Source organism: Balaenoptera acutorostrata, chromosome 12 (genome assembly GCF_949987535.1).
Source record: "Balaenoptera acutorostrata chromosome 12, mBalAcu1.1, whole genome shotgun sequence".
Lineage (NCBI taxonomy): Eukaryota > Metazoa > Chordata > Mammalia > Artiodactyla > Balaenopteridae > Balaenoptera > Balaenoptera acutorostrata.
This window is the reverse complement of record NC_080075.1, coordinates 15,182,453-15,205,229: the sequence shown is the minus strand read 5'-3', so window position 1 is coordinate 15,205,229 and position 22,777 is coordinate 15,182,453. Positions and strand designations below refer to the sequence as shown.

General features: G+C 44.2%; 1 protein-coding gene across 3 annotated transcripts in view; it reads right to left on the bottom strand.

Moving 5' to 3' along the window:
- Positions 1-8,229: 8,229 nt before the first annotated feature.
- The window catches only part of ST3GAL5 (ST3 beta-galactoside alpha-2,3-sialyltransferase 5), a 53,108-nt gene continuing 38,560 nt past the window's right edge, over positions 8,230-22,777 (bottom strand). For all 3 annotated transcript variants that reach the window (XM_057558395.1, XM_057558396.1, XM_028164785.2), the window contains exons 4-7: positions 22,170-22,513; positions 18,586-18,772; positions 16,951-17,109; positions 8,230-12,630 (exon numbers count right to left, since the gene is read on the bottom strand). In XM_057558395.1, the coding sequence (XP_057414378.1) occupies positions 12,382-12,630; positions 16,951-17,109; positions 18,586-18,772; positions 22,170-22,513 (939 nt within the window). In that variant the 3' untranslated portion in view covers positions 8,230-12,381. The remainder of the gene's footprint in view (positions 12,631-16,950; positions 17,110-18,585; positions 18,773-22,169; positions 22,514-22,777) is intronic.

Sequence of the window (22,777 nt, the reverse complement as noted above, 5' to 3'; positions counted from 1 at the left end):
CTACTGTATAGCACAGGGAACTATACTCAATATTTTGTAATAACCTATAAGGGAAAAGAATCTGAAAAAGAATATATATATATATATATATAACTGAATCACTTTGCTGTATACCTGACACTAACACAACATTATAAATCAACTATACTTCAATTAAAAAAATTTTTTTAAATTTATCATTAAAGTGTGGGATTCTTAGACTGCCTGACTATTGCACTGGAGTTCTGGCAGCAAATGCCAGCCTGAATTTAGCAACCTTTTGGCTTGGGACACCTGGGTCTTTTTAGAGTAACAGGATGTCTCCACACCATTTGCCCCACTGCTGCATGATCAAGGCCTGTGGCTGGGAGAGCCCTTCCTGAGGTTCCCTGATTTCTGCAGAGCCAAGATCCTTACCAGGGCCTTCCTGAGCCCTGGGGTGGGTGAGACAGGGCACTAACCTCCGGTTAGGCAGTGGAGCATCTGTACAAGGTTGTGTGCCATGAAGGGATAGAATTGATTCAAATTCCACAGCTCTACCATCTGTGTGATCTTGTGCAAGTGGTGTCACATCTTTGGACCTCTGTTGCCTCATCTGTAAAATGAATCCTGGCCTCGAGACTCATCAGCAGTGTGGCTTGGGTAAGTCATTTTTTCCCCTGGGGTCTTAGTTTTCCCATCTGTGAAGTAGGGTATCATCGCCTTTATAGGTCTACTGTAAGGATTAGGGATAATGTTTGCAAAGTGCCTGGCACAGTGCCTGGTGGAGATTCTGTGGCCGGTAGACAGCTTCAATACTGGAGATTCTGTCTGCTTGACCCTATAAAGCAGTGAAATGCTCTGGAAATTCTGACTCGTTGGCATCCAACCTGCGCATCGAACATAAGGTCCCCAAAGCCCTTTCATGCTTATGCTCCAGGGTCTCTCTGAGTTTGTAAACCCTCTTTCTGGATGCCCTGTGGGAACATTAGGCAGCCTTCTGTCCCTGGTACTGGGGTCACAGCCTCAGGATCCCTTCTGAAACCTCTTCCTTCTCCTCTGTCCCTATCTCCATCCCATCTTTAGTTTCCACACTCCAAAGGCAACCTTGTTCCTTTCCAACATGAATGGATGAAGACATTTCATCTACATACATTCCCAAGGGCACCCCGGGAGGGGGCTGTCTCTACTTCCCCACCTCTTATTTGTAACTCAAAACAGCAAATCAGGGGGACCCCAGTTTTAGCTCTGAAATCTTGGAAGTCATTGCTCCCATCCTTACAACAGGAGAAAAGCTGAACAAACTGACAGATCAAGGAGACAGAAGATCAGTCATTACATAGTTGAGCTAAAGAGCACCATCAGTTGTCTGGATCTAATTGACACTTATAGACTACTTACCCAACAAGAGCAGAATACACATTCTACTCAAGCTCATACAGAACACTCACCAAGTGTTTGTGTCTTCCCCAAATTCATATGTTGATGCCCTAACTCCCAGCGTGGCTGTATTTGGAGATGGGGCCTCTGAGGTAGTAGTTAAGGTTACAATGAAATCATAACGGTGGGGCCCTGATCCAACACAATTAGTGTCCTTATAAGGAGAGACATCATGTGAGCACAGAGCGAGAAGGCAGCCATCTGCAGGCCCAGGGGAAAGCCCACACCAGACACCTACTGGCAACTCCCTCTAACTTGCAGTTCCAGTTTCCAGAACTGTGAGAAAATAAATTTCCGTTGTTTATGAAACCGTGCCCCATAGAATTAACAAAAGCTGATAACAGAAATTCTTGAACTTGTCTTACATAACAACAGATAAAGGAACAACTTGTTAAAAGTCCTTTGCTTGTAAACTGCCTTCGTTGATTAAGTTCACTTTAGTTTTTTTCTTTCTTTTTTTCCCCCTCTCTTTAATTACATACCTTCCCAGCTTCACACAGCCCAGCTGTTCTACAGGAACTTGGAGTCAGCTCCTATTCAGTGCAAGCCGGCTGGGGGACAACTGGGACCATGAACCCTAGACCTGGCCTGTGCAGATGTCCAACCAACAGCCTTTTGACATCAGAGGGCCAGAAAACTCCACCCTCAGATCATGCTAAACACATGAATATGCAGAAGCATGTAACCCAGATGCACCTTCCCAAACACCAATTACCTCATCTTTTCCCCCTACCTCCAATCACCTTTCCCCATGCCTAAGGCCACCCTGCTAATCCTATAAGTACCCCAATGCCCTCACCTTCCTTTCTTTTGTTGTTCATGGCTTTGTTGTCATATCTAAAAAGTCAATGCCAAATCCAAGGTCATAAAGATTTACCCTTATGTTTCCTGCTAAGTTTTTTTGTTTGTTCGTTTGTTTTTGTGTTTTTTTTTTTTTTATAGTTTTAGCTCTTATATTTAGGCCATTGATCCATTTAGAATTAGTTTTTTGTATGTGGTGTGAGATAGGGATCCAACTTCATTCTTTTGCTTGTGGAAATCTAGTTGTCCCAACAGCATTTATTGGGGAGACTGCTCTTTCTCCATTGAAAGGACTTGGAACCCTTGTTGAAAATCTGTATAGCACAGGGAACTTTACTCAGTATTCTGTAATAACCTATATGGGAAAAGAATCTGAAAAAGAATGGATCAAAAAAAAAAGAAAAAAATCAATTGGCTGTCAATGTATGAGTTTATTTCTAGACTTTCAATTCTGTACCATTGGTCTATATAACTATCCTTATGCCAGTACCACACTGTTTTGATTAATGTCACTTTAGTGTAAGTTTTGAAATTCGGAAGTGTGAATCTTCCAACTTTTTTTTTCTTTTTCTAGATTACTTTGGCTACTTGTGTTTTCTTGCATGTCCATATGAATTTTAGGGTCATCTTATCCATTACTGCAAATCAGGCATTTGGGATTCTGATAGAGATTGCACTGAATCTGCAGATCAGTTTGGGAGGAGTGTTGCCATCTTAGCGATTTTAAGTTTTTCGATCTATGAACATGGGATGTCTTTCCCCTTATTTAGGTCTTCTTTAATTTTTCAACAGTGTTTGGTAGTTTTCAGACTATGAGTTTTGCACTTCTTTTGTTAAAAGTATACTTTTATATTCATAAGTATTTTATTCTTTTTTATACTATTGTAAATAGAATTGTTTTTGTAATTTCATTTTTGGTGTGCTCAAAGCTATTATACAGAAATATGATTGATTTTTATATGTCGATCTTGTATTCTGCAAACTTGCTGAACTCATTTATTACTTTAATCATTTTCAGTGTATTCCTTAGGCTTTTCTATGTACAAGATTATGTTATCTGAAAACAGAGACTGTTGTAATTGTTCCTTTCCAATCTGGGTGACTGATATTTCATTTTCTTGCCTAGTTGCCCTGTCTAGAATCTCCAGTTTGGGGGAAAGCATTTAGTCTTTCACCATTAAGTGAAAACCCATTAGCTGTGGGCCTTTTGTAGATGTCCTTTATCCAGTTAAGAAATTTCCCTTCTATTCTTAATTTGTTGAGTGTTTTTTTTACCATGAAATGGTATTGGATTTTGTCAAATGATTCCCCGCCCCCATCTAGTGAGATGATCACGTGAATTTTGTTTTTTATTCTATTGATATAGTGTATTACAAAAAGTGTTTTTTCCAAGTTAAACCAACCTTGCTTTCCTGGGATAAACTCCTGGTCATGGTGTATAATTCTATTAATAGAGTGCTGGATTAGATTTGATAGCATTCTGTTGAGGATTTTTGCATCTATACTCATAAGAGATATTGCTCTATAGTTTTCTTTTCTTGTGATGTCTTTTCTGGTTTTGATATCAGGGTAATACTGGCCTCACGGAATGAGTTGGGAAGTGTTCTCTTCTGTGTTTTGGAAGCGTTTGTGAAAAATTGGTATTGATTCTTTAAATGTTTGGTAGAATTCACCAATGAAGCCATCTAGGCCTGGGCTATCCTTTGTGGGAAGTTTACTGATTAATTATTAAATTGATCTCTTTACTTGTTATAGGTCTATTCAGATTTTTTTTTCTTGAATTAGTTTCAGTAGTTTATGTCTTTCTAGGAGTTTTTCCTCTTTATCTATTATGTAATTTGTTGGAATTCAGTTGCTCATAGTAGCCACTTATGATTTTTTTCTATAAGGAAGGTCAGTAGTAATGTACCCTTGTTTATTTTTTAATTTAGTAATTTAAGTATTCTCATTTTTCTTGATCAATATAGCCAAAGGTTTGTCAATTTTGTTGATCTTTTCAAAGAACCAGCTTTTTGTTTTGTTGATCCTATAATTTTTCTAGTCTCCATTTCATTAATTTCTATGCTAATCCTTGTAATTTCTCTCCTCCTTCTTGCTTTGGGTTTAGTTGACTCTTCTTTTTTCCAGTGTCTCAAGGTGGAAGGTTAGATTGTTGACTTGATATCATTTTTGTTTTTAAGCTTTATTCATTTATTTATTTTGGCCACACCACATGGCACGTGGTATCCTAGTTCCCCGACCAGGGATTGAACCCACGGCCCCTGCAGTGGAAATGCAGAGTCCTAACCATTGGACCACCAGGGAAGTCCTGAGATTCTCTTTTTTAATGTAGGCATTTACAGCTATAAAGTTCTTTCTAAGGACTGCTTAACTGCATCCCACAATTTCTGGTACATTGTGTTTTTTATTTTCATTAATTTCAAAGTATTTTCTAATTTCTCATAAATTTTTTCTTTGACTCTTTGGCTACTCAGTTGTGTGTCATTTAATTTCCACATCCTTGTGAATTTCCCTAATTTATTTCTTTGACTAACTTCTAATTTTACTGCATTGTGATTGGATAACATTATTTGCATCATTTCAATCCTTTTAAGTTTATTAAGGCTTGTTTTATATACATTGGATAGAACAACTGGGCAGAAGGCCAACAAGGAAATAAGTGACTTGAACAATGCTCTACGCAAACTAGGCCAAGCAGGACATTTTCTAGAACAATGGCCAATTAACCACTGGACCACCAGGGAAGTCCCAGCATGTATGTTTAAATGTATCAGTATCTCCAGTGGATGTGTATTATTTGTACCATAAAGAAAAAATACAAGTAGTGTTTCTTCCTGATGGCAGGTCTAGGAGTCAGGAGTTGTGGTGGGCAGCGACCAGCAGATCAAGGAAGTGTCAAGGCCAAGCTGGGCTCTGCAGGGTCTATAGGAGCTCTACTGCCTCCCAGAGCCTCACTCTCCCAAACCGTCCACTTAACAAGGGACAAACTTGGATGTAAGAGGCGTTGCAAAGGCAGAATCCACCTGACCTTCCACCTGAAACTGGAGGACTCTGGGTCACGGTACCTGTGAGACGCTACCTATCAGAAACTGAGTCGTTCAGTGGAAGAGCCCTGGAATTTTTGGCATTTGGAGTCTGAGGTCCAGGCTAGCTGGGGAGGAGGCAGTGTCCTGAAGGAGGTGGACGTGCTGGGCTGTGGCTCTGGAGACTTGACGGCGAGGCCCCACTGCAGACCTGGGTGTGGGAGTAAAGAGAGGCTGTATCAAAGTGTGACCCATGGGAGTGGATGACCTTCCAGGGAGAAATTACAACGGGAAGGGGAAAAGAGGATCAAGGCCAGAGGCTTGGGAGGAGGAAGGGGAACCCAAAGAGAAGTGGTCAGAGATGGTGCAGGAAGGAGGGAATTAGCCCAGCCGAAGAGGAGGCCTGACATGAAGAGGAGTGGGTCCCACCGTCCGCCCTGGGGGCTGCTTGGAAGCCCAGGGCTCTGAGAGCCGCGCACGCACTGCAAGACACTAGGCGGCGCTGTGGCCCATTCTAACAGCCACTCCTTTTCGTGTCGGGTTTTCTTCTTTTTAAAGAGAAATTAATGTGTGCTGCCCCCCCCCATTTCCTGTTTAACAGATGACAAGCCCAGAGAGGGACTGTGGTTCTCCCCAAAGCATACAGGGGTGTCATAGCCGCGGTAGGGCCACCTTGCCCACCAGGCCCAGCCCTCCAGCACCACCCACTTTTTAGTCTTGCCAACAGTGAAATCACCTTCTTTGCTTTTCCCATCCTTTCTGTTTCCAGTTCCCCATCCACCCCATCCCCATTCTCCTTCCACCTGCAGCCACAGAGATGTGTTTCAGTATAAACTGAATCAAGTTGCTCTCCCAGTAACACCCTATAATGGCTCCAGATTGCTTTTTACCCTGACATTCACCTTGGCCTGGCCTGCAGGGCATCATGCCTCTAGAAGCTTCACCCTGAGCCTATGTATACTTGCCTTTTGGGTTTGCTCTGATAGAGCTGGTCTTGCTGTGTCACCTCCACCAATCTCTTCGCTCTGCTTCCCCACTCCTCCTCTCTCCTCTAACTACCCCCTTGGTCTCAGGCTGACTTCCCTGGCACCCTCCCCACGGTCCACAGTGCCCTCCCCTGTGCTCTAATGCCTGCGTTGTCATGTTCATGCCTTTAATGTTTTTTCCCCTCTAGACTGAACTCCAGGGCAGTAGGACAGGGTCCATTTTGTCTGCAGCCTGTCCATCAGGGTCCAGCCGTGGCTCTAGGAAGCCTATCGCACTAAGGGTGACCATGCTGGCAGAGCAGGAGAGGAGCTAGCACCAGGTGTCACAGGGCAGGATCTTTGGGGCAGGCCCACTGAGTACTAACATATAGCCAAGAGCATCTGTCTGGAACCGTGGGCAGACCATCAGCTGTTCTCAGCATTTGAACAAATGGTGTTCCATACAGAATGGTTAGCCAGAGCCACAGAATCGAGCCAGCAGAAGGGGCCCCCACTGTTGGCCTCACTTTTGTATTCTAGGAGCTGGTATATTTTAGTGTTTTTAAAAATAGAACAATCAGGGTTTCAGTTCCAAGTTTTGGAGAAGGTGGGGCTGCATCTGGAGCAGGTAGGAATCAGCATGGCCTTTGTTCTCACCTGGTCAGACCTCTCCCAGAGTTGAGGCCAACAGACCCTTGAGCCAGAAAATGACAATAACGTGGAGGCACCCACAAAGCTGATGGTGGACCAGCGCCCCGCCATGCTGTCGCTGTGCACATTACCAACTTTGGGCTGTTGGACAACAGGACCAACATGTCAAAATATTTCCCTCTCCTTTCTCTTACAACAAAGCTGTAGCAGTGGGTGTTAATAGAGCTTTTGGATTTCCCCAGTGCATAGGCCAGCTGCAGGGCTACTGAAACCCAAGTTTGTTACGCAAAGGAGGTCATACACAGAGACTTCAAAAAGCCTGAAGAAATGAAAAATGATCTGAATAAGCTTTTCTTCTTTCTATTTCATATCTCAATGTTAAATGATATTTGAAATCCTGTTATCTTTTTTCAGGAGTATTCAAAATTGGACAATAGAAATTAGATAGTCCTTTGTTTCTGCAGGAAGTTTTGACACAAGGCTGTGGTTTTTAAATCTGGCTCCTAGCTCCAGGCCAGAATCTCCTCAGTTGTCAGCCTAATTTTGCAAACTTCCTAAAGAGGAAGAATTCTTTCTAGTTGGGGAGAAGCTAAATCAATGTTTAGTACAGGATGTGAACAGGGGGTGGGGTGGGCAGAGAAAAGGGAGAGGGGAAGAAAATCAGGACTGGCTCTTTATAGAGAAAGGTTTGGGGAAAATTCTGGAGTGACTTTGAAGTAGCTTCAGGCTGAGATGTAAGTGGTCAGGAGAACCCCTTCTGAAAGTTACTCCAACTGTCTTGGCATAAATACTTTAAAAAACACAAAATAGGTCACTAGGAATAAGTCTATAAAGCAACGAGTATGGTGATTATACTGTTTAAAGTCAAAATCAGGATATTTGACCAGCTAATTGGACAGTATAATTGGAACTGAGACTGCCCACCCCTTCCAGATGAAGGGTGCCAGGCTGGCGTGCATGAACCCTAAATGCTCAGCTGTGAAGCAAGAGGTCGACCAGATGTTTCCTGATTCCTGGTCCTGCTTCCGGATCATGAGTGGTGGTGATGTTGGGAGAATAGGAGAGATTAGTAAGAGAACAGAGGGTCTGTCCCTCTGACTTCTCCAGGATCACAGCGCACACCGTGTTCTTAAATTTAGGTCAATTTAGAGAAAAATGACATAGATGAGCCACAGGTGACACAGAGAGGGAAAGGCCGCTGCTGGGACATTCCACTCAACTTTTAATTTTAGGACAAGACTTTTGGTTTACACTGGAATCTATAGTTTTACCTGTTTGGAGTGTGTGTGTGTGTACGTATGTTTTTTTTGAGTCTTCCTCTTCATACTAAATATCACACTGGAAGAGGAAGCAGCTCTAGAACAAAACCTCATAGTCAGAAGGTATTTTGTCCACCATTTATTTTATTATTTATTTATTTATTTATCTGTTGGCCACACTGTGTGACTTGTGGGATCTTAGTTCCCCCACCAGGGATTGAACCTGCGCCCTCAGGAGTGAAAGCGCGGAGTCCCAACCACTGGACCGCCAGGGAATTCCATCATTGTCTTTAACGTCGTTTTTCTTGAAACTGATTTTCTTCGATAAATCAAAAAAATATAAGCCAGGTAACAGAGAACAGGGTGGAAATACATTGCTCCTTTAGAAGTTACAAGTTTTTAGCGTACAAACAGTTATTGCTGTTATGACATATCTACTGAATAGTCAGTTTCTTACTGTACATTTTCTGAAAGTTCACTTTGTTAATATTTCCAGCTACACAAAGGCTCTAATGGCTACATCTGTCCAGTCTTGGATGGCTGCCTGACACCAGAGCAAAACTTGACATCTCACTTCTGCCAGACAGAAGGAAACTTATAAACCTGTCATTCTTCTGACATGTCTTATTGACACAGCTCATTGGAAAAATCTGCTTTTAAAAAAGTCATAACTAAATTTCACAGCATGTAATTTATTCTCATTTCACCACAGCCCCGCTGAGTGGCTACTTTTCCTGTCTGTGGAATGGGTTGGAATTTAATATTGGGAACTAGTCAAATCGAATCATTTGGATAATGAAAGTCCAACTACAAAGACTGCGGTTTCCTTTTGGGGAACACTACTTTCTTGTCAAAATTTGAATGTGCGTATGAATGAATGGTTCTCCTCAATTTACTTCAGTTTTATGTTGTGTCGGTTGTAGGTAAATACAGATAAACACCTTGTTCTGTGAACACAAAAACAGGCTAAAATGGCATTGGGATGTAAGAAAGAAGAGAAAAAGACAGAAGTTTGGGCCAGGGTGCCTGGTCCTCCAGGGAAGGGCAGGGGGTGTGCTATCTACTGGGTCTTTTCCCCTGTTGTCTGCACTTTAGTCTGAGAGCTGAGGGTGTGGTCATCTGGGCGGCCTTCAGGGAGGGTCAGCGTCTGGGAAGACGGTGTCAGTCCCACGGGCAGCAACAGAGTCCTTTGTTTGAGGGAAGCATTTAGTCACCATGTGCATGGATGGAAGGCAGGCCCAGCGTCGCACAGTTCCTGCTTGCTACACACGCGTTCTAAAAGCTCACTTCATTCTAAGGGGAATTCTGCTAAATCACAGAACTAGTCCTTTCCTTCTTTCTCAATGGACTTGACTGAAGTGCACCAAAGAAAGGAAGAAAAAATAACCCATACTTGGATGCCGTAAACCTGCCAAGGAGAATAGATCCCATTTCAAAATCTTCCTATGATGCTGGTCTAAAAGTTTCTCCTAAGACAGAAGTAAGGCACATGTAACAATCCCTTTGATATCAAGTCCCAAAGCACTGGAGTTAGAATGCAGTTAAAATAAAGAGGTCCTTGGTTTCAGAAATCTTTAATACCCTGGGGAGACTAGGGTGTGACTACTGCTTGTTTTCTTTTACAATCAGCCCATGTCTGCACACAAACCAGATTGACCGTTGCCGGTCAAGAGGTCATAGCTCAACAGGAACAGTCCAAAAAGTGGGCTTGACAACTCATTTTAACTAATGGGTCCACAGATGACGAGACCCGCCCCCGCCCCTAAATTTGTGAGAATAGACATGGCCAATGCCTTATTAGTACATTGTTGGGAAATTTAAAAAAAACAACAACACTGTGACACAAAAGTATCAGTGAAGAAGGCAAGGTAACACCTAGAAAAATGAAGTTGCTCAGAAGATCCCAATTTAGCTTTGCCTAGAAACACGACACACGTCCTCAGGAGATACTCATCCTGGTCCCCAAAACATTCTTCTACGGCCAGCCTAGGTTTCTGGAGAGAATAAGCTCTCTGTAGGAAAAAACAAAAAACTAAAACTCACTGAAATTTTCTGTGGCTCAAAGTTCTAGTGAGAAGTATGTTAAAGTACAGAACACGTGGACATCATCCTAAGTTGCCTCCAAACCAATGATTCCATCCACGTAAGAGCATGTGCGCCTACAAGGCTGCACAAAGTTGGAAGCGTGACGGAGGAAACTCAGTTACTGGAGACCAACCTTGTGACACCCTGGGGCACCTGGAGGTCTGTCCCCAGAAAAGCAGGTGGAGACACAGCCCTGAAGCAAAGAAGTAACTGCTAATGAAAACTGCCGAAGTGCTTAAAGTTCTCAAAGATGGTCTCTGGTCAACTCTGACTGGTGGACACCATGAAAGGTCTTTGAAAAAAATACGCCTTTTTATTCACTTAGGGCACTTACTGCCTGCCAGTAATTAAACGTTGAGAGGCATGGGCAAAGCAACGTAAAAATGAAAAAAAAAAAAAAAAAGACACACAGAGGAGGAGGAGGGGAGGGATGAGGCCAGGTCTGGTATTTGTTGAAAGCTGAGAAAGTGCTGGACTGGCTACTTCCCAGCAGCTGTGCAAGGCAGGGGAAACGAGACCATGTGCACCCGTGAGGGGATGCACTGGGAAAGCTTTCCAAGTGTTAAGACCCTGGCTGCTTCTTGTCTTTTTTAATAAGCATTTGGGCTTCTCTAAGTAGCCCCTGAGGGATGAGGGGGTGGAGGTGTGTGGTGCAGGCCTGGTCCCACCTGAATCACAGGACAGCTGTGGACCATTTTCCTGAGTCTCAATATTCAGAGCTAAGTCTCACCATTTAACAGGTAGGACTTTTAAAGCATTTTTTCCTAAACAGTGTTCTTACAGAGTAGAAAGCAACATCCATAGAAAATCTTAAGAAAAGACATGAAACCAGAGAAATCCTATTTTGCTACGCAGGCTGCTCTGAGCTTGACCCCAGAACCATGGAGATCCAAGGGACTCATTCAGAGCTATGACCTGGCTCCTTGCCCCGCATATGCCGAGGAGCTGGCAGATGTGGGAGCCATCGGCCTGGCCTGGGGGTCAGAGCTGCACCGGGGCTGTGGGAGAAATAGAATTGGGGGAGGGGCGGCAGCAGCGGCCAGCGGAGGAGACCCCTTCATCCTCCAGCCCTCCTCACCAGGCATCTGCAGTGAGGCCCTGCCTAGCAGTGGCGTCCAAGAAGGACATTTTAGCTAGACTCATAAACTTATTTTCTGGGGAAAAAAAAAAAAAAAGCACTCAAATTAACTAGACTGTAAGAGTTCCTCAAAAGCTTTTATTCTTTTTTTTTTTTTTTTGACCAGCACACTGCCTGGTACACACTGCCAAGGAGGCATTCAAAAAAAACGTTTTTTTCTTAAATAGGCAATTTATAACACTGGGAGGACTTCATTTCAGTGTTTCAGAAAACATGACTATTCCTGGAAAGAGTTTATTCCTCTACGGCTCTGGAGAACACAGGTTTTGTCCTAATTTTTATAAGCCACCTCAGACAGACAGTGGAATAATCTGGATTAACATTTAAGTGTTTGGAAGGGCAGTTAAAAACTCTCAAGAAATCCAAGAGTTGTCCTAATTGCGGGGAAGACCGTGGCTTCTACCGCCTGGGGCAGCTTTGCAGTACTCGGAGGACACAGAAAATGTCTCTGTGTCCCTCCTTGACCTGGGACCTGCAGGACAGCTACCCTGCTTGATGCCTACAAGTCTTCCTGCAGAAGGCAGATCAATGGAGAGGGACGGTGAACTTCTCCGACCGGCCCAGGCCTCATGCAGCAGCCTGGCCCAACCAGTCCCAGTGGTTTAGCTACCCAGCACGTCACCCTGGAAGTGCTTCCGACATCTGTCCCACCGAACAGACTAACAGAGAACCAGAATCAGGCATTCAGGGCTGTCATCAAAGGAGCCGCCTCCCTTCTTCCACTTAATGACCTGGGATTCTATGTGCAGCAGACATGAACAGAGTTTTTACAAATTAAATAACTTTCTTAAAATACAATAAAACATCATTACATACAATTCTCTTTGGAAAGTCTTTCCCATTCTCAAAATTAACTTACAAAATTTTGTGCAAAAACACTGGCTTCAAATAAATAGGGGAAAAAAGTGGGAAGAGCGGAACTTTTTGTATTGTTTTTGTTTTTTAAATTAAAAGTTAAAAAACACCAGCTGCACTTCAAAGTTCTTGCAGGACGCGTCAAGAAGGCTGTGAAAAACAGCCCTCCGGGTCAGAACTGCATTTTCAAGTGAGGTTTTCTGGGTTCAGAATTCACAATGGATGCCTCCGCTGAGGTCCCTCACCACGCCCTCTCTGACCAGCTTCAGGAGAAACCCGGTCTCTGTGGTCACATTGTGCATGGTCTGAAAGTTCATGGCAGCCATACAGAGATTGTCAAAGTAGTGCAAAGGTGTTCTGGGTTGGCTGAGGTCATAGCCAAAGCCCGCCAAACTGACTTCATCGCACAGGTGCGTGGCTAAGACAACGGCAATGACGCCAATCGTGGGGACGTTCTGGAAAGGAGAAAAGCCAAAAAAAAAAAAGGTCTTAGCACAAGTCACTGCTTTACAGGTACGCTACATGCCATGCAAAGTGATGAAAGTGGCACTGGGGGCTGCAATTTTATACGTCACCCAATTTCAAATATCACCCAATTCTAAAGTCTGACTTGCCATCCAAGTCAGGAATCTAGACTCTAAATCATGGTCTGTGATGTGAATTCTTTTAACACACCAGCAAGAGGCAGCCTGGCAGGTCCTGTTGCACCAAGCTGAAAGGTGTTCTTTCTAAAACTTCCACCCACCGGTCCTGCACAGGATGACCGTAATAGCAAGACTAACCCATTTCCTCTCTCATGTGACAAATGTCTACAAGGTCTGCTCTGGGACAAGTGGCCACAGCCCTTCTCCGGACATGGTTTGGGAACCCGTCCCGTCCTGGCTGGCTCCTGTACAGCCTCTGCCTGAGAACAGAGCGGACTCAGCTCCCGCTGGTGAAGACTGTCTTCACCCCTTACTTGTGAAGACAGTCTTACTTCACCCCTACTTGCCTTTCTGGCAAATAACACCCCCAGGCCATTTTCACATGTCCTGCTGCTTTCACAGTTTCTGCTCACTCTCTGTTCAGGCAAGTACATTTTTCGGCTCACATTACGGGCTTTCACATTAGTTTTTTCCAAAATGTACCCTTGCTGACTTTGGCCTAGAATGCCAAATGTCCAAAATTTTGGATTCTGGCTGTATCACCACTCCCTCTTCACGTCCAACATCTTGCCACTTGTAAATCTGGAATTGGTTCTCAGGATCTCCCTCACAGACTTGGGTAAAGACAGCACACAGGGCGGCAGACAGGAAGACAGAAAGCCCTGCAATGCCTAACCCCTCCTTGGAGGCTGCTGCCCATCTACTACTTGATATTCTTTTGTTTCGTCTTTCATGTGCAAATATACCTGCTTGGTTCATCTCAGCCGAGTCTGTGACTTCCATAAACAACTCTCCTTTTCTGTAAACTGGAACAACAGTGAACCTTTCAGAGTTCAGAGATTAAGGTGGGATTAGGGAACTTCCAGGGAACCCACCATTCGATAAAAACTGCTTCCTGCTCTGCAGTGTGTCGTGTCTACCTCTCAAAGCCAGCCTCCCTTATTAAAAAGGAACTCTACGGTCATTTTACATGTTTGGAAATAAAAACCAAGGGAAATTGACCCTAAAGAAGCCAGCCTCCTGTTTGGGCTTAGGACTCTAAGGCAGTGTGTCCTGTCTTCTCCACCTGCGGCCAGCCCGGCACACAGCACCTTAGGAGTACCCATCAGTGTTTGTGGAGGAGTATATAGGGGTAATGCATGGAGAGAACCTCAGAAACTATCAAAAACTCCCCAGAGCATGTTATCTCCAGAACACATCCCCCAAGAGCAGCCCTCACTGTCCAACAGGCTTCTCTGTCTGCTGGGAGGGCAGATGCACGAGGGAGTTTCTGACAATGCAATTTTAGATCAGAAGCCATCTTTCAAGTTACTGTTTTTATCCAAAAGAAGAATACCATTTTGACAATGATAAAAAAATAAGCAAATATTCAATTCAAATGATAAATTATAAAGTAGAATGTAAAAGACTCCTATAGACTCACTCTCCAGAGAAGGGCATTCTTCACAGTTTGGTGATTCTTTCCAAGCTTTTTCCTATGCAACTATATACACATTTTTAGTTTTTAAACAAATACGGGATTAAATAAATGTTCTGTAACTCGATTTTCTTGCTTAATACATTGTGGAGGTGTTTTCATATCCATTAGTTTTTCTTCATCCTCAACAGTCACACGATATTGCATCGACTATACCATAATGTTCAAACAATTCTCTAATGATGAATGTTTAGGCTGTTTTTAGTCCTTTGCTATCAATGCTATGATGAACATCCTAGAACAGCCTTGCAGATTTTCTCTAATTTCCTTATAATAAAATTTTTAGAGTCAAATTGCGGGGTCAAAGACTCTTCATATTTTAAAGTGATATATGTATTGCCAAACCACCCTCCGGAAAAAGTGCCAACTTATAATTCTGCCTACATTCCTGCCAAACAAGGACATTATCAAGCTTTTAAATCTCTGCTGAGAAAACAGGCAAAAAAATGTCACTGTGGCTCTAATTCGCTTTTACTTGATTACTGGTAAAGATGAACATTTTATCATGGATTCCTGGGCTGTATTAATTTCTTTTGTGAAATGTCTGTTCATATCCTTTCCTCATTTCTTTACTGGCTCATCTTTTTCTTTTTGATTTAATAAGATCTCTTAATGCTTTGAGAATACTTACTCTGTAATTTCTATGATAAATTTTCCCCCACTAACTTTGTTTCTGATACCCTTTGCCATTCGGCAATTTTGTATTTCACGTAATTAAATCTGTCCATTTTTCAAAGGTTACTTTTAAAATAAAATCGACCTGCAAACCAACAAATGAGCATCTGCCTGTGTTTAAAAAAATACTATGGAATCTAATAAAGAAACAGGGCAGTTTAAAAGATACAGAAATCTGGGTTTCCCTGGTGGCGCAGTGGTTGAGAATCTGCCTGCTAATGCAGGGGACACGGGTTCGAGCCCTGGTCTGGGAAGATCCCACATGCCAAGGAGCAACTGGGCCCGTGAGCCACAACTACTGAGCCTGCGCATCTGGAGCTTGTGCTCCGCAACAAGAGAGGCCGCGATAGTGAGAGGCCCGCGCACCGTGATGAAGAGTGGCCCCCGCTTGCCGCAACTAGAGAAAGCCCTTGCACAGAAACGAAGACCCAACACAGCCAAAAATAAATAAATAAATAAATAAATAAATAAATAATAAAAATAAAGGAATTCCTTTAAAAAAAAAAAAAAGATACAGAAATCTAAGTGCATTTATAGTGAAACCTCTTTATAACTTAGTTGAAGAATCTTGCCAAAGTATGTTGTCTTTTTAAAAAAATTGTTTTGTTAAAAGTGATGCCAACAGGTTAAAAGTTATAAGCCCACATTCCGGAAGAACCCATGTGCTCTGTGTGGGAGAGCCCAGCTAAAGCCAATCAGAGACCCGACAGTCACTGGTCGGGGGTAGGGCTGCTCTCCTATGAGAGGGAAAACGCATCATGGGTTCTGGACACGTTCCTGCAATGGGCAGAAACTACATGGCCCTCCTGGGCTCCCCATGGATGGAGGGGCCAGAGCCCTGGAGGAAAACGGCGGACTGCAAAGGGAACAGCTTCCACTATGGGAACCATTTCACCCGAGCTGGGTGTTCAAGCCTGAAGCTGGAGCCAGAGTTGGATTTAGCTCTTACTGATTGCAGTGAAGAACTAGGTTTTTGTTTTTAAGGAGACTATTCAGGTATTTGTTTTCCTTAACAAGCACAGAATTCTTCCTTTAAAATTTACATAGTTGTGTTAAAGCATCTTTTTAATTAGAATTTGATTCAAAGGGCAAATAGAAGACCCTGCTCATCTGCCTATGGGATGAGGACCCCTGAGTCTAGCTCCGTGTTTGCAAATTGCACCCCGGACCAGCCCCATCTCCTAGGAGGTATCTCAGGCCCCCAGTGTGGGTAGCAGTCCCCATGTTTCAAAATTCCTTGCTTTTCCTTATATATAAATGTTTTTGCTTAAACGATTTCCACTGCTTTTAAAAAAGTTTTATTTAAAGACACAGGTTTAGCTATTCAGATCATGAAGAAACAGGTAATAAAGGCATTTCCCCCCAGCAGCAACACAGGCTAATTGCAGGTAAAGAATCTACTGCAGTGAACAGCCTATAGCACCAAGGTTCTCAAAGCAGGCTGAAAAATAAAAATCACCCAGGGAACTTTGAAAATCCCAATGTACAGACCACAACACAGACAGATTAAATCAGAACGTCTGGGGTGGGATCCAGGCATCAACTGAAAAGCACTGGTCTAAAGGATTGCTTATTTACTATCACCTATAAGGTGATGATAAACGTCAATTTTCACCCAAGTGGCCTGTAGAGTTAAAATGTAAAGAACTTTCTGACCACCGAAGTTCCTTTCAGTGTCCTGCAGCTAATTATACGGAGTCCTGGAGTAAGAATACCTTAAATAATATCTCAGTGATCGAAGTGCTAACGTGCTGACTATACTAATGAGATGAGCCACCGGGAGTGGGGGGATTAAACAGTGGGGAGCTCTAAGGTGAAGATGTAGAGAGGGAAAAACACATGGAACATCTAATCCACGACTAGGTTTCATCCCTGGAAGATGCTTCTGGGTATAGAGCTGAGCCTCACTGAAAGTTGTACAGGTGCCTCCTTTCCAACACAGAGAAGAAACAGTTAAGTTTCAGTAGCGACAAAAATACCTTATCTCGGCCCCAGAACCTTGACTGAGGCTCTGAGTATTGAAGGATGTCAAAGGCAGTCTCTTTGATAATAACTGGATTCAAAATCCTGAACTGTTTTGGCTGTAGTGGGATTTTTTCCGCCACCTGCTTCCAAAAGAAGAGTCGCACCCAAAACGGCTAAGGAAAGAAAGCAAGCAATCATTAGGGGGATTTAATAACGTTATCTTATCAGTGGAGGGGGGAGAGCGCATCCCCTGCTAATGAGGCCAGAACCGTGGGTGTGGCCCCTTGTGGGTTTGTGTGCTGCATTCTGTGGCAAAGTCACAGATCTATGCAAATCCAGTACCTCAACTCAGACAAGCAGCTCTAAGGATCTGATTTATGAAGGTGGCACTGGACAAGGAAAGGAACTGCAGAAGCAGCTCTTTATTGATTTCGGGCAGAAATTGTTCAGGTAATGACCTGAGATAGTCAGCCTTTTTAGGATCCAAAGCCACCATTTTGCCCAGGGAAAACCAAGCAAATAGATCCAATTCGAGGGTATGAAGTGTTCTGGGTGCCCCGCCTGTGCTCAGGCCCCCACCATGCACCCCCTTCTCCACTTACTCCACTTCCTAGTCCTGTGATGTCTCTTGGTAACTGACTGTAAGTCATTTCATATGTGCTTCATCTTTCAACTAGAACAACTACCCAAGAGAAAATCCATAGGACCACAATAACCTGTACGGAATCGAGCTTTGGAGATACAAATTCTCCAGCACATGAAGCTTCTGTGAAAAGTCTGATATATCCTGTTAACTTTACAGTCAGCTGGTTTGTGCAAGTGCATATAAACGCACACACACTGCTTAACAGCTGACCTCTGGAATTTATTTCAACATAATGTGGAGGGTTGGGGGACTATAAAGTAAGGTGATGGATTATTGTAAAGACAAAGAAAAGGAATATGACCAAGTTGGGGCCAGTTCCTCCACATCTGCCCTTCTGGAATGCTGTGAATTGACTCCAGCGAGAACACCACCAGGGGCTTCCCCAGTGGCGCACTGCATAAGACGCCGCGCTCCCCATGCAGGGGGCCCGGGTTCAATCCCTGGTCAGGGAACTAGATCGCACAGGCATGCTGCAACTAAGAGTTTGCATGCCGCAACTAAGGAGCCCGCCTGCCACAACTAACACCCAGCGCAGCCAAATAAATAAATAAACATTAAAAAAGGAAAAAAAAAAAAAAAAAGGACCACCACCAATCAAAGCATTTTTGGAGAATCTCTTTGAAAATACTCTTCAGAGAATTTATGTATATTCTTCTGAATAGCCTCAGTAATGGTTTATATTCATGTGCATAAATCTAATTTCTGAAAATAGTCGGAAGCCATGTAAATTCAAGTCTGGTGAATGAGGTGGGTGGTCAACCTCAATAATAGCCATTTTGGTCCCAAGCTTGTTATTTCCACTAAGTAATGATCCCAGTTTCCACATGTGACTCAGTCAAGTTCTGAAAGCAATTTCCAGGGGAAGTTCTGAGGGGCTTCTACAAAGGGAGTGTTTATTTGAAAGCATGTGTGTTAGTTTAAAAATAAAAACCTGTTAATTCCAATCAGAGACCCCTTCGCTTTTTACGAAGGCATATCTGATAGCTGAATTTCTAGTGCTTACCAGGGTTTCATTTTTGACCATCGCCTGAAGCCAGTTGAAGTCAACACTCTTAAATAAAACAGCAACAAACAAGTCATTGGAATAATATTCAAGGTCAGACAGTGGGGCACCCTCTGGATAAGTCATCCTTATAGTAGTTTTATTTCCAACATGCTCTGAATATCCTTCAACCGGTGCACTGTTTAACCTATTTGAGTAAAAAGGACAAAGATAAACTGACATTAACCACTTTAACACATGCCAAATTCCTGCAGCGTGTTTTCCACATTTTTTTAGGACTGGGAACGAGGGTGTGGTTGGGGGGTAGGGCACCCCTCCCAGCAGCCCTGTCATCCCTCAGCTCTGCCCTTTCCAGGTGCTTGATGAACACAGTCTTCAGTCTGCAAGAGACTCCCGTACCCAATCTCTGAATGACAAGCAATTCCATCTAGTCCTGCCACTTTAAGCCAACCCAAACACATTACACTCTGGGCACTAGTCATGTTTCCTTGAAAGCTTCCCATTGTGCTTAGATATTAGTGGTTCTTGCCAGAATTTCAAAAAGGTAATCAGAAAAGAAAACCTAAAAACCGGGGCAAGGCAGACACAAACCATAGTTATATAGACAGGGTTGGGCCCGAGGAGGGCACTGGGTCCAAGTGCAACCTGGTCTTAAATTAAAGCAGGAATTTGGGGCACTTAGAACTGTTAGATCAATGAAGGCTTTGCCAGGGTGGATGCTCTGGGGAAAATGTTAAGTTCTTCCCAAAGCAGTACCACTCACACAGGTACACAGTTTTGAAATCTCAAAAAAAGTCTGTTTGGTTCTTTCCCTGTATTATCACACCTGTATAAACCTTTCTTTTCTATTCCACTGCCACTTCCCCACTTCCTCTTCCAGATCTCAGATACCTAACTCCTGGTTATTAAAAGCTATTATTAGACATGACAACTAAATGCACAGCATGATCCTGGACGAGGTATTTTCTTTTTCTCTTCCTTTCTTTCTATTTTATTATTTATTTATTTATTTATTTTTGGCTGCGTTTTTTTGGTCTTCGTTGCAGCGCACAGGCTTTCTCTAGTTGTGGCGAGCGGGGGCTACTCTTTGTTGCGGTGCGCGGGCTTCTCATTGTGGTGGCTTCTCTTGCTGTGGAGCACGGGCTCTAGGTGCGCGGGCTTCAGCAGCTGTGGCACGTGGGCTCAGTAGTTGTGGCGCACGGGCTTAGTTGCTCCGCAGCATGTGGGATCTTCCCGGACCAGGGCTCGAACCCGTGTCCCCTGCCTTGGAGGCGGATTCTTAACCACTGCGCCACCAGGGAAGCCCCCTTTTCCTTTCTTTTTAAATAATGGACATGACTGGAATAACTGGTGAAGTCTGAATAAGGACTGTAGCTAAGGTCTGTACTGCATCAGTGTTAATTCCCTAATTCTGAATATCGTCATGCGGTTCTATAAGAGAATGTCCTTGTTGTTAGGAAATGCACACTGAAGTATTTAGGGGTAAAGAAGGAGTTTGAGATTTGCAACTAACTCTCAAAGGGTTCAGAAAAGAATAATAGTATATAAAGAGAGAAAATTATAAAGCTAGTGTGATAACAGCGTTATCAACTGAGGAATCTGGGAAAAGGGTGAATGGGAGTTCTTTGTACTACTCTTGCAACTTTCCTGTTAAGTTCAGAATTGCTTTAAACCTAAAAGTTACCCCAGGGGGGAGAGATAAATTGGGAGATTAGGATTGACATATACACACTACGATACATAAAACAGGTAACTAATAGGGACCGACTGTATAGCACAGGGAACTCTACTCAATACTCTGTAATGACCTATATAGGAAAAGAATCTAAAAAAGAGTGGAAACTATCACGGCACTGTAAATCAACGATACTCCAATAAAAATTAATTTTAAAAATAAATAAATAAATAAATAACATAAAAGTTACCCCAAAAAAGTTTTTCAACTGATCTCCATCATAATAAGGCTAAGTCCCCTTCCTTGGTCCCCAGTGCTCTGTGGCCCCCAGTGCCTGTGCCTGAAGTCCATGCTGTCCAGTCTGGCCCCACCATCACTGGGCATCGAGCCACCTGCCCAGCCCCCTTTCCCTCTCCCAGGCCCTCGTTCCTTCTTCCAGGTAAGGTTCCCCACCCAGATCTCCTGTCCACCTCCTTCCTAAAGGGCTAAATCCCACCATTCTTCAAGGTCAGCTCAAGGCCCCCCTTCTCTTCCACTGCATCTCTCCTCTGGACCGGAGTGTGCACCCCGGTTTCTTACCTCTTCTCCTCCCGTGTATCGGTCGTGCACCATTAGAAGGGCATGTGGGGTCCTGTCTGCCTCCCCCGGTGCCGCCGGTGCACAGCTGCTCACACAGAGTCAGGGTGAGGTTCTGGAAGCCTCACAACCCTGCATGTGGAATGCTAGGCTCTGGCCTGGACCCTGTGCCCCACAGTGTCTCTGTGTCCTCATGCCTGACCCTGGCTAAGGGGATGGCTTCACCATGGAACGAGAACATCCAGAGCACGTGACAGTGTCTGGCACACAGGAAGCACCCAGAGAAAGGAAGCAGTCACCTGACGAGGTAACCAACGTCCACAACCCCTGAGGCCCCAAACCCACTCCCACACCCTCACGTCACACCTTTCGCCTTAAAACGTGGTTCTTACTTGTTTCTTCTATCTCTTGGCCCTTACAAAAGTCTGGTTCTTTCCTATAAACATCTTACACCCCGTGCCCTTTCCTCCTTAGCTTCCTACACATTTTCCAAAAATAGCTGCTAACATGTACTGAGCATCTATCCCAAGTCTGACACTGTTCCAAGTGCTTTACATCGAGATGTTAACTCATTTTGTTTTCACAGTAACCCTATAAGGTCTGTGCCATCACTGCCCCCATTTACAGATGAGGAGACGGAGGCAAGGACAGGACAGCAAGGAAACTTGCCCGAGATCACAGCTACTGGGGATAAAGGCATTATGTGGATACAGCACCACTTTCAGGCTCAAAATATCTGAGATGGGTATCTTGTCATCCTCCCTCACTAGCCAGAGATTTTCCTCAACTACTCCGTCTCTGACAGCGGTCCCACTAACGTCTCAGATCCCAGACTAGAAATCTTGGTGTCCCCTGACATGACTGTGCAACTATCAGAAACTCCTGTAATTTAGGATGATTGCCTATTGCCTGTTATGTGGCTTTCAAACATCTCTGTGTGCTTTCTGGTCCCAGCCGGTGCCACCTTCCAGGGCTCACCCACCCCAAGCCCTGCTCCCAGAAGCCAGGCGTCCCACTGACTCAAGCTCCCTGCACTGCATCCTCCTCTGGGCCCTGCCTAGCACAGCCTTCCACCTTTGCTGGCTTATCTGAATCTACCCATCCTTCCAACCTTCACCTCCTCTGAAAGGGTTTTTACCAAAATTAGGGTCAGTACTGCACAGTTTGGGGCATCCAATCCTTTCATGTCTTTGTTTCAACTTCTCAAACAGTGAGTCCCCTGAAGGCGGGGACATGTAGGGCTGCCTGGGTCCCTCCTGTTTTAGGTGCTACCCTGACCCACAGCAGAGAACTGAAGTCCAGAGGGGAGAGGATGGTCTGAAAGCCAACGTACCTTATCACAACATCGAATTGGTTCAGGGCCTGGCCCAGCTCTAGTCCGTGGAGGATTCCACCACTTCCAATGACCACACAACGTCTGCAGCTCTTGGCTTTCAAGTGTGCAGGAAAGTCATGCTCGGGCAAGAGTTCCAAGAGGGTCTGGACTTTCTCGGAGAACTTGCGGAATCCGAAAGGAGGGTCGTACTTGTACTCGGCCTCGCTCCCTGCGGGGGCCTTCGTCACGAAAGGTGGCAGGTCCGAGCTGTACCTGTACCTGAAGAGCTGCCCCATCGACCTCTTGGCAAACTGGGGCCGGCATTCCTTCTGCAGGACTTGCTGGGCATATTGCTGGGCTCTCTGGAACGAAGCACACAGACCTGAGTGTCAAAGGCTCTCAGGCATCAGAAATATACTCTGACAGGTGACACTTTGTCCTGCGATGTTTGATGTACCTCCCTTGTGGATGACTGTCTTGTAACACAAAACACCTGCTTTAGGGGGCTTCCCTGGTGGCGCAGTGGTTAAGAATCCACCTGCCGACGCAGGGGACACGGATTCGAGCCCTGGTCCGGGAAGATCCTACATGCCGTGGAGCAACTAAGCCCGTGCACCACAACTACT